This window comes from Merops nubicus, unplaced genomic scaffold (assembly GCF_000691845.1).
Source record: "Merops nubicus isolate BGI_N331 unplaced genomic scaffold, ASM69184v1 scaffold15217, whole genome shotgun sequence".
NCBI classification, from domain to species: Eukaryota; Metazoa; Chordata; class Aves; order Coraciiformes; family Meropidae; genus Merops; species Merops nubicus.
In genome coordinates, this window is record NW_008622407.1 from 83,155 (window position 1) to 95,572 (window position 12,418).

Here is a 12,418-nt window from a genome sequence, read left to right on the forward strand (position 1 = left end):
CACTGCTTGATGTGCAAAGAGGTGCTCACTACTCAGGCCATGCGAAGCCTACGTTTTTAAAGCTTTATGTGCTGTTCAGGAGCCTTGCACAGGTTCCAGGGGGCATTTGTAAAATCTGGTGGTTGTTGGAGTCTTGCACTGCCTTCTGCTGCACGATAGTGCACAACTGCACACTCAGCAAGATGCTCTGGCTGGCTTCAGAATTAAGATGGGTTTTAGTATGAGACAGTCTGGTAAGATTGTGAACATGATCTTCTAGAATCAGGACTTCTAGAATTGATCAGCAGGTTTTTTTTGAGCTAAGAAGTTGATTCATTCCCTCCCCTCCACTCCTCTTTCTGACCTTAGACCAACACTTGTGCTATCAGGAAGTTTTAACGCTTTCTGACGGGAGATACTGTCTTTTAAGTCCTATCAATAAAATTCATTGGTGGAATCTAAAAGGTTACTACTTAGTCATAATTATCACAGAATATAGTCAGCAGTGCCTTACTATTTCCTTGTCTTTAGAACCGGGAAAAAGGAAACTAGGTCAATGTATACTTGTCATTACAGTTGTGACTCAGTTTACTGGCAGCGTGTGATGTCTAAGAGAAAAAAATTCCCAACATCACTGTAGCAGTAATCTTAATACTTAATTTTTATGGTGCCGTGATCATGTAAACAGGCTAAATGCATCTCTGGCCTGATCCTCAGCTGGCGTAAGAGCTGGAGTTTGTCCACTGAAGTTTGTGGAACACCAGCAATGGGCGTCTGTGGCTCGGGGAAAAATGCCACGTTAATTGGGAATGGAGGTTTTTCTCAAGAGCAGCTAGTTAGTGGTATTTAAACAAAAGACTGGGAAAATAATTACTGTTTGTTAATTAGCTACGCTGATGTCTAAACATATAGTTCTGTACGTATTCAGGCATGCATCTTCCTTTTGGTAAGGCTGTTTGACTTGACTTGTAAAGAAGCATAGAATTTAATTTAGGGACAGATTTTACAGAAAAGTAGACTATAGGAAACATTTTCTAAGAAAAATTATTACATATATATTCCAAAGCCAGTGGACTTGGCTGGCCACATAAAGAGTGAAACAAACCCAAGCTCCTAGCCCCGCAGTGAGAGCTTACCAGAAGGATCCACTGGACTCCATTTAGCATGTCAATCAGCACCAACCCTCCATTTTCATCGGTGTTTATTTTTTCCTTAACTAAATATTAGCCTTCAAACAGCAAGTGCAGATTCACCAGAGTTTCATAAAAGCCACACAAAAAGGTGTTTTCCATGGTTACGGACTGCTCGAGCGCACCGGTTCTGGGAGTGGCGCTGGGTTATGGCTGGCTGCCCCGCAGAGCTTTAGGATATTGGAAAGTCACTTATGCAACAAAGGCAGGGGTGATGTTAGATTTTGGCCAGACTCTCTCCTTAGCTGTGCAGAGGAGAATGAAGCCCCCCGGCTCCCCTCCCCTCCAAGGAAATGGAGTGAAAGGGGTTGGCATTTGTTCCGTTCTCCTTCCCTTTTTTGGTCTAGTAGAAAGCCCTCTGCAGAAACAAAACGCAGTTACGGCCCTACCAAAAATTGGAATATGGCCCTCCTGAGGGGTGCAGGAGCCAGGAGCAGCTGCTCAATACAGCACAGCCTCCTGGGAATGAGAGCTAAAAATCATAAGGTGGTTAATGGTTCTCAGAGCAATAGTGAAACTCTCCAGCTGTGACATTAACCAAAACATGAACATTAGTGGTGTCCAAGGAAGGAAGAGCCCCTGGAGATGCACACCGGGGATTTGCTGCTACTGGGTGGCCAGGCATACTCTGGGAGTTGAGAATTTCAGCTGCGAATCCTATCCCTTTGGAAAGCCAGGGAGATGATACAATAGGAATGGGATTCATGAGGTTTGGGAGGGTTCATTTTTCCTCCGTAAAAAGCCTTTCCAATAGAACACATCCTTGATATCAGACGTAGTCCCAAAATTATCTTATCTCAGATCTCTTCTCAATTTTGCTTGGTTGGTAACCCAGAACAAACCCTACACAATGTTTTCTTGAACTTGACAGTTTCTGGGTTTAATATCTCACTGCCCAAAGAAAACACCACCTCCATCGCATGCCAGTTGGACTTTAGCACTATCATAATGGAATTTGAGTGTTAGAATCTGTGGTCCTCATTCCAATGCAGAGTCTAAGATACTGCCATCCTGTACACTGTGGGTTTTAGAGTATTTTTAAACTAAATGTTATTTTCTAAGGTTTACAGCAATACATGGGGAGAAATGTAGCTATTTTCCCTTGTTGGGCAAGATTGTTATCGGCTAATGTCCCTTTGCAGAAAGGATTTTTCATGTTAAACAGCATTTGTGTCAGGATGAGAAGAATGATCTTGTGGCTCTAGTACTGGATTCATAATCAGATTGGATTTCTCTCCCTTTCTCTGCTCTGCACTGACTGAGCACCCTCTGGGCAAGCCATTTTAGCTTTCTGTTTGCTCCTTTCCCCATCCATAAAAAAGAGGGTGATGACTGTATCATTCAATTTGCTAGAATTTGCAGTTCCCTCTCAGATACTCAGCTGCAGAACGCATTGCAGTAGGATTGCTGTATTGCACCACATTCCTTGGGTTAATTCTCTTGCTACAACTCCACAATGGCTAAACTGACTCCTAGTCCTTTGTGAAACAGTCCAGCTCATTGTATCAGCACAGGTACCTGTCCTCCTGGTCTGTAAAAGAGAGACCTGGTGGTGCATTAGGTTATCGCTCCCCCAGATCATCTTTACCAACCAAGAGTTTATCCTTTTATACCAGAACTGTCTGATAAATGACACACTCCTATGCTTAGTAGAAATTATTCCAGGAAAGTATATTTTAAATTAACACTCTCCTACTGCAGGCAACTTTAAAATACATGACATTCCCAAAAGTGTTTGTTTGTCTTGTCTTTCATACAATTTCTTGCCATTTTGGCTAAGTATCAAAGCTGTCTGTGTGAGCAAATGTTCTTTCTCTGCCAGCTCCCGTTTTGCTTGTTCCTGAAGTGAAGCATCATAGCAAATTTGTGGCATCACATTCATTTCCTTGGCTATGGGCTATGATGTTGCAAACAGTCCTTAGTGAATTCCAGTAGCAGAAATTCTAGGCTGGGCAGGAAGATGTCTCTATTCAAGCCCAGCAGGCTGACTATCAGCTAGTGTAAACTAGTGTAGATCCTGTGCAGTTCCCATGGAGCAGAACTGATAAAGATCAGGAGAGGATCTGCCTGAGAGACCTGGCTTCTTTGCCTTTCCATGCTTTGGCTTTTCCCTTTCCTAAAAAGGAGTTTGTAGACCCCACCATAGGCTTAGCCTATGTATACTATAGTGTAATATGACCCAGCTTGAACCAGTGAGAGCAGTTTGCCCAGTCCTAATCTCAGAACAGAATAGAGGGATCACAAGTGGGAAGACTTCCAGGAATCCCACCTCCATGTCAAATGAGTATTTATATGCAGACAGTAAGATACAGCTGGAAGCCGTGTTGGTGACAGTCTAAACCACACTCAGTACTGCTCCCTTTCCTGAACCAAATTTCAGGAGTCACTGCTCATGTGTATTCCACGTTAACTTAATATTCTGAGCCAAAATGTTCCCTTACAATCCACAAACTTCTCGTGACATGTCACAGTAAAGTGGGGCTAGCATCTTGGGAGAGAGCATTGTAAAGCCTGCTCTGCATATATGGAATTTTGGTACTTTTTACTTCTTGGCTTTAGCAATGTAGTTATATGACCTTAAGGAAATACCAAGCTGACATCCGAGTATTTTCAGAAAGCAACTTAAACCCAGTTTGGAGCATTTACAGAAGAAAGGTACACACAGTAATTCACCCAGCAAGGTTTGAGGGGACTTTTGTGCATATTATACAGTTTTCAAATGCTTTAGGATTTTTGTTTGAACAGAGAAGTCATTTAAGACAGTGTTATGGTGGTTTCCCTTTGATTTTCTACCAAATATCACAGCAAAAGTATCTGCCAACAGGGAACTGTAAACAAGATCTTGAGTTCCTTCCTTTCTGAGGGGAACTTACCTGTTCCAAGGGACTAAATGGCCTCTCCGCTCATTCTGCTTTCTTAAAAGTAGACCAGAAGAACCAAACAACAGATGTTTGATTTTTGAGCTTTAAGTTAATTTTCCCCACTGCAGAAGGAATTTTTAGTCTTGCACAACATCGACTTCAGTAGTTAATTAAACAAAACAGCCTCACCATCAAACAGGACAGAAAAATTGTAATACATGGCACTAGAAACAGAGATATACCCTTTGCAAATTTGTGGCTTCTTTGAATTATTATGCAAATTAGCATGGTAAAAAGACAAGGAGAACATCTCACCAAATTGACTCAGTGCATTTGTTCCTTGATTTGCAGATCTGAACAACACCCCATGTACCTGTTCATACTCTAGCAGGCAAGCTGCACTGCAGTATCAAAATCATCTTGGAAAGATGAATTAGTGCACTAAAATATTCCTTTAAGTCTTTGTGAAGGAAAGGTGTTCCTTGCATGATTTCTGCAAGTGCTAGCAAAGTGTTAGATTTCAGGAGAGAAAAGCTCACCTTGCTGGAAGCAACTAGGAAGAGTTCCTTCTTGGAAGTTAGGAGTGCCTTATCTCCCCTCAGATCAGTGAGAAATGAAGATCTGCAGTTCCTGGTGTGATTTCAGCAGAAAGCTCTTTGGGAATGTGAAGCTGTGTGATATAATTGTAAGAAATAGAAGATATCACGAGACGTTTGTGAGACGTGGGTAGAGAGGGAAGGGAAGGATGTGGTTCTGCACACTCGTAGGCTTGGGAACTCCTCGTCAAAGGCCTCTGTGGGATGCAGAACATGTGCATGGGTTCAAGGGCAGACTGGGCATTCATCAGCGAGAAATCCCTTGCAGACTATTCAATACAGGGAGTCCCTGAGCTGAAAATAACCAGGGGGGTAGGAAAGAACAGGAGAAAGTAAATACGTGGCTTGTTTTGACTCTTCCCTGTGCATCTGCTTGTGGCCTCTGTAAGAGAGAGAACAGTGGATAAGGTGGAGCATTGGTCTGATCCAGTACATTCTTAATCCAAGGGCTCCTCCAATGTAATGCCTCTTCACCAAAGATTTTACCTTCAGGAGGGCAATAGGCTTTCAACTACATGGACAACCCAGTGTCTTCCCCGACTCTTAACTCGCTTTATTTTTCTGTAACATTGAGGCCCAAACATTATATTTAGCCTGACTGGAATTTGGCAAGTAACTTTCCTTTTAACTTTGTTTTTTTGTCTCTTCATTGTATGGTTACATTGTCTGGGGATTTTATTCAGCAGAATGCATTCCCATAAATATATTTAAAATAGACAGAATCACTGTTTGTATTAAGGCATCTATTTAGGTTATTTGAATTTAGATCTGAACATGCAGAAAAACGGACAAGGGAGAAGATTGCATGGGGGATTTTCAAATGAGAGGAAGACTGCAAATGCATTGAAAGCTTTTGGATGTGGAAGTACGTGGCATTGTGGACAGTTGCAGTGGAGAATATAATGCAACAATAAAATCATTAAAGTACTTCAAGTTTGGAAGTAATCTGGGTTCTTGGCTTGCATTGCATTTAATAGCTTTACATTTATGGGAGCCATTCCAGTTTTTAAAGGCAGCTTCAGCCTTCAGACTGATTGCACTTACCACCCCAGAGAAACTGCAACCCATTAATTTTTTACCGAAAGGATCTTCCTAGTTTGTCAAACACATCAAGTGAACATTTTAGAGAGTGCAGACCACAGCAGTATGAAAACTAAAACTTTCTATTGAGAGAAAACGCTGGATTAGCACGAAATGAGGGTCTGATGCTGTTAATAAGCTCTTCAGTAAATTCACAGCTATACGAAACTCCATTAAAACCAGGAATACCACACGTTTGAGTGAAATCAGTCAGACAATGCCTACAGAAGTCTCTGGTGCCATCCCAGCGTGGAAGGGCCTGCAGTGGTTCTCCTCGGGGTTGGAGAGCAGCACAGTTGACCCCAGCACACTTCTCCCTGAGCTCTCGTTGTTGCCGTCCTGCCTGGCAAGGAGCAGCCCAGTCCCCTCCGTGTCGATAACCCCCACCATTCAGACCAAACCTTTCCAGTGTCTCCAACCAAACTCTCGCTCTCTAAAACGTTTGCACATTTCTATGTTAAACATCTGCTTAGGTGGCTCTGAGACAGTGTGTTTTGGTGTTGTTCGTGTGCAATCTAGTGCCGCTTCCTCAACGCATGTGTCCCTTCCCTTCACAGCCTACTCGACACCCAGCACCTCCCCCGCAAACCGATTCGTCAGTGTTGGACCACGGGATCCAAGCTTTGTAAATATCCCTCAACAGACTCAGGTGGGCCGCTTTCAACTTCTCTGTATGCCTGCAGCCTCTTCTTCAGTGTCCTCTAACGTGTCCCCACGGAGCCAGCTGCACTGCTGCTGTCACTTCACCCACATGGTCTCAGTAACTACAGTGAAATGTCACTTGCAGTTTGTTTGTCTGTTGTGTTTTTTTGGGCTTGTGTAGTAATAATGCTGCTTTCGTAACTGGAAAGATCTCTCTTGCTTTCTTAGATGTTGGCTTCCAGTGCACAGGTTTTTTTTTCCTCTAAGACTGGGTTTTCAAAGCTTTTTGCTCCAACCTGCTCCTTAGGCAGTGAGTTTAATTGCATAGGCAAAAGCTGCACAGAGAGACCCGTCAGGTAACAATGCACCTTAGTCCTCCACCAGCTACGACTGGAGACTGCTCCAGTGCCTTCCATGCAAAGAAAATAGACCCGAATTCCTGGTTGGCCATTTGCATGGTGGGCTTTGAGCAAGCAGGAGATTTTGTAATTGTGAGCACATCTGTTTCCTTACACAAAGAGAAAAAAGTCCAGTTGAGGCAGGCCTATAAAGCTGGGTTAACTGAATTCATAGCCCTGCTATGGTCAAATCAGAAGCTCAAGTAAACATTTGTGTTTCTTTAGGAGAAGGACGAGGTTTAAATGTGCTTTTTCCAAGCTGTATCAAATTCCCAGGGTCGATTAAGAAAATAGTTGTTGGCAGTTTTGTTAGCAGCTAATTTGAGCCAGATGTTGAAAAAATTAAGTCTGTGCTTGATATCACGTTATCATGGGGGAGAAGGTATAAAAAAGTAAGCAGAACTGGTGCTTTAGGACAACTGTAGTTCATAGTTTTAAGTGATTTTTTGACTACGTTACAATCCTTTTAAAGGTCGAACTGCAAGAGATATTTGTAATCTTGTCTTGAGCTGGTTGCAATGACTAAAAAGTAGTAACTCAAATAACTAGTAAATTGGAGAGTGTTGCTCTCAGCTCTTGTAAGTTCCTTCAAATCGTTCACATGCATCTGAATAATTAGTGTCCAGATTGATGGCTGTCACATGCCACAGTCCAGGACATGCATGGAGACAGGCTCCTCGTGATGGCTTCAGCACCTACGCTGTCGATGTAACACAAGTCCCTCCCTACCAAAGAATTTTGGGTTACAGGGCTGCAAACAGATGCCTGTGAACACGATGTGTTTTCTTGCTATCTGTTCTTTGTGTACAATTTGTTCGGGGCTTTAGTTTATAGCTCTGTCGACAGCACAGGTTAAACTACATCGAATCTTAAACCTTCTCTGCATTAAATAGGGTCACAGAAAGTACACCAGCAATGCAGAGCAGGGGTTTAACCCATCAGGTTCTGATTTTTTTTTTCATTCCTGAACAAAATGCAGCCTGCACCCCACTTGTCAGGCCTCTTCCTTTATTTGGTTCATGTATGTGACAAGTTTTCACGTGCCTTCACATTTGAATTGTGTTTCTCCAGTCCTTTTGGAAACAACTGGAACACACAGAAACACACAGAAATTGGGAGACAGGAATGTTAAGGTACACTGTTAAAGTCCTTAAGCATTTGGTCTTTTTCTTCATAGCTCAGGAAACTTGAAACCCTTTGGAGAATGCTACTTACCTTTTCCAGAAGACTTGAAAAACTACTAGTTGGTAAATTGATTATGTAACAAGACACAACAGTATTAAGTCTCCAAAATATTTTAAACTTACTTGCATCCTGCAGCCTAGGTTTCCCAGATAAGTTCGTTGACTGTAAACTTTTATCCTCCTTATTTATGACTTAAATCATTTTAAAGTGCTCTAGACTTACTTTAAGTGCTTCTATGTAATGCAGTATAGTGACTAACAATGCTGCACGGTGAAAAACAATACTCAAGCACTGCTTTCAATTAAAGTCAAACCTGCTGCAGTGGGTAAGGAGACTGACTTCCAGTCTCTGACTCCAGCTGCATCTCCGTGCTTCCATACATCATTACACCACCACAACCCACTTGATACTAAATATATAATTTATCAGCATAACTCACTACTTATTCATGAAACAACTCTGAAGTTCACAGTGGTTTAAATCAGAGAAGTGAGGTAAAAATGCTAACTGCAATGATTTGGGATTTACTTGATGATCCTCTAAACAAAGGCGTGCTTTTGGACTCTTTTTTGCAGGGCATTAGTGTATAGGATGATCACTTAGGCTATTTTCAAAATGAAAATATAAAAACACATAGGACTGTGTTATTAAAAGCAGCTGGGGTGGCTGCTTTCCATCAGGATTTTTGTAGTACCTTCAGAGTCAGCCTAAGATATGGGTCCTGAGGACCACTAACTGCCAGGCCACACAGCTCCCTTAGACAGGAGGAAGCAGTGAACACTCAGAGCTTCTGAAAGCTGAGCTAAAATAGAAGGGTTAAGCAACCCTTTACTGCTGGAACAACAAAATAGAAATGAAGACTGTATCTAAACATCTGCTTTTTAAAAATTACAGGCCATCTACAAGCTATAAGAAAACATTGGGATCAGCTTTTTTGTGGCTCTGATTGTCTCTGCCAATTGGTGGCCCATTTGACTACAGGCACTAATCACACACCATCGTTATTAGTCTTAAAATTCTGCAAAAGTGAGTCTGTGCACAGGGATGTGACAGCACCGTTCAGCAGAAGTCACATTTCCCATACATGGACATGCACAGAACATTGGAATAAATTCACAGACAAATGTACAACATCATGGCTGGGTTTGAGCAAGGATCATTCTGTCCTGGGCTGTTTTTAAACAACCAAACCCCATACATGCCTTTCTTAATGGGCATTATAAAAATTAGCCATAGACGTTTCCATTAGCAGCATGTTCTCATTTATGTCACATTGCTTCAAACGTAATCCCCTAAAGGAATTTCATAGAATTTGTATGATATTTAATTTTGAAAAAGGTTGTCTCACTGAGTCAAATAAGGTTGTAGCTGGATCACAACTCCATGACAGAAGAGACCAGGAAGTAAACCCATTTAACTCAGTAGTTCTGATTCAGTAACAAAAGCCCCAAAAGGGCTGTTGGCTTTGTGTGGTTTCAGCAGCTTCAAAACTTTTCAGTTGGTTTGTTTTCTCACGCACTGCCTGTGCTTACCCCATCCATCACTCTACCACTCCAGCAGCTCACTGCATAATTGTCCTATCTGGGGGGTTATTTGAATCTAAATTTCTGTTTGAACTATTAGAAGAAACACTTGACTTGGCATCCTATCTATATGTTGACAAAAAGCCACAGGTGTTGTAACCTTTGCTTGATAAATCATTTACTTTTGCTACTTGACTCGCAAGCAATATGGGGGCATCAGCTTTTTAACTGCCTTTTCCATATGCAAATCAGAAATACAGTATGCCTGGGGTACATGGTCTTCAGTTTCAAAAGCAAGCTGGTCTAGATCCCTCATGACTAAGTAATAGATAGGTCTCTCATATTGCCAAGGACTTGTAATAAAGAGAGTGGTAGAGGAATGGGAAAGCACCATCACATTAATTAGGGACTAGCCTATCAGTAGCAACAACACTAATAAAGGCTTGTGAGTTTTAGTTAGTGGGTTTTTTTCTCCTAAGCAAGCAATAGAAGTAATTGTGAAACGCAGGCTGTGTGCTCAGAGGACGTGCAGCTGGTAACACTAAGCTAGGAACCTCTTTGTGGCTGGAGTTTGCATGGTCACTCCCTGCTCCAGACGGTGTTTGCTGATCTCTGATGCCCTCACTTTGCTCTAGAGTGCAAAATTCCTTTAGGGATCAGTGTGCTGCCTTCAGCGTGCTGCAGCTCCACTGCACACTAAACACCATTTGCTAGGCTGAGTCCTGTTTGCCACCTACTTACCCTGCACCTTCCTGGAAATTGTACTTTGCATGCTAAAAAGGGCTCCTGAGCAACACGTGCCTTCTCCGTCTCATCCCCCCTACCTACCAGCAGCCCATGTGCTATAAGGTTACAGGAGGGTTATGAGGATGCACAGAACAGAAACTGCCCCCCCAAGGCCAAGGATCAGCTGCTTTACCACCTCTGGGAAGCTCCACAGTTTTCTTCTCTGCTTATGAGAGAAAGTGTACCATGTATGTCATGCACCTTCTTGTCCAGCTGTTTCAGGAGAAATCCCTTTCTGTCCTAAATGTGCTTTATATCAGATCTGTCTCAGTTCATTTTTAAACCTTAGTTAAGCACCAAACCAGATCTTTATTCCCTTACCTTTCTCTAGGAAAAAATAAAACTGTTTTCTGGAACAGAAGCTCTTCCTGCTTCTGATTCTGCACAACCCCAAAGTTCCATACAGTCAGACCATGGACAGTAAGCCAAGCTCTTCTCTTTTCACATTGTCCCTGGTTTGGCCCTAGAGTCACCCAGCTACAACAGTGCTCCAGATAGAGCTCATCCTTCCTGACACAAAACAAGTGAAACAAAAGGCCCACAACTCTCTTAGCACACCGCAATAAAGTCTAAGAAAAACCCCAAAAGTCAAACAAGGCATCAAAATGACAAATACAAAAACCAGCTAGCTCAGAAGCAGAGCCATGCCCTTGCTACCAGGGACAAAATTGCACGCTGTGAAACACATCTACAAGAGCAGTGCTGCACTATAGTCAGTTAGGGGGGGAAATTACTGAAGTTCAGCAAAACGTTCGTACTATGAGGAAATTGCTAACTTCTTTAGATCTGCTCCTGTTCTCTGCCTTTCCTGAGTTAGACAGTAGTATCTTGGTAGCTGCTTCTTTTAGGCTTTTTTTTTAATCTCTAAAAATCCACCTTATGCCTCAGGTGCATAGACAAACCTAAGTGTACAATCGCTTTCTTTTCGAGAGGGAAGGGAAAGACTGTTTTACTTCCCCACAATCCTTTTAGAAAGCAAACTGCAATGTGCAGTTTTTCACTGGCAGCACTTTAAAACAAAGGGCATACAGAAAAAAATAAAAAAAAAAAAGAAAGAAAAAAGAGCTTTATGCTGTGTCCTGTAGGTTAGCAGATGTGAGCTCTGTCAGACTAGGGAGGGAGGGAGGCAAATTCCAGAGTAGATGCTCCTGTGATAACAGCCAGTTACTGCTGCCTAGACCCTCGTATTGGAGGAGCCCCTCGCTGTGGCTGGGGGTGGCTTGGGCAGGGGGCAGGCAGGGGAATGCTCTCACAGGTAGCAAAGCCCAGAAGTGTGTAGGATTCATAGATCCAAGTCAGCACCTTGAATAGGAAGCTGATGCAGCTCCTCCCGAGCTAGCGCTCCTGCAGCTGAAACTGCGTAGCTGTTTTGTGCCCAGGTTCCATTGCCACCCTATGGAAGAAAGAAACCAGTGCACACATTTTTCTTTTGACAAACCAAACGTGTGCCTCACTTCACGAGGATTTTCCAGTTTTGCTTCTTGCTCAACCCCAGCCACAGTGCTCTGCCCTTTGGACCCTCAGAAAGGGGAGCGGAGCCGCCAGGCTCGCGTGTGGCCCGCGTCAATGCGCTTTATTTAATGAGTGCCACGAGCTGCCCGTCCTCTTCTGCCTCTGCACCCTCCTGTCCCCTTTCCCCGCGCCCAGGAACGGCTCTGGTCAGGCGGGCAGGACCTGCTGGCCCTCGGGGAGGGAGGGAGGGTCAGGGTCTTGCAGTGCTGCTGCAGGGTGCTACGCAGCTGAGCCGCTTCACGTCGCAGAGCCGCTCACACTCGGGGAAGGTGTGTAGGGCTGCTCCTGCAGCGCCCTGGACATGCAGAGAACGTGAGAGGCTGAGGGGCCAAGAGCCCACCTCTTATTTTGGGGGTTCTGAGCAGAACTATTTATAAGCCAGGTCAGCGCTACTTGTTGCTTAGGCGACTATTCCTCCCCAGGATAAGACTATTTCTCCTCAAGGCTGAATGCACCGCTTGTGTCTGAGTGTGAATGAAGATAAAGAACACTTAATGTGGAAGCATTTATTCAAATCAGTTCCAGCCCTCTGAGAATTACATGTTCCATAAAGTAACTTCCCTCAGCCACCATGCCTGGCTTTGGAAGAAACTGAACTTCAAAGTACTTTTGAGCAGAACTTGACTGCCCCTTTCCTTCTCTTGGCCTGTAGCAGTAAATGTAGTG

General features: G+C 43.3%; 1 protein-coding gene across 1 annotated transcript in view; it reads left to right on the forward strand.

Moving 5' to 3' along the window:
• Window positions 1–6,355, forward strand: part of NFIA (nuclear factor I/A) — a gene marked incomplete at both ends in the record, with an annotated part of 87,309 nt that extends 80,954 nt beyond the window's left edge. The window contains one exon of the mRNA XM_008944779.1: window positions 6,264–6,355. Coding sequence (XP_008943027.1) covers window positions 6,264–6,355 — 92 coding nt within the window. The remainder of the gene's footprint in view (window positions 1–6,263) is intronic.
• Window positions 6,356–12,418: the final 6,063 nt, after the last annotated feature.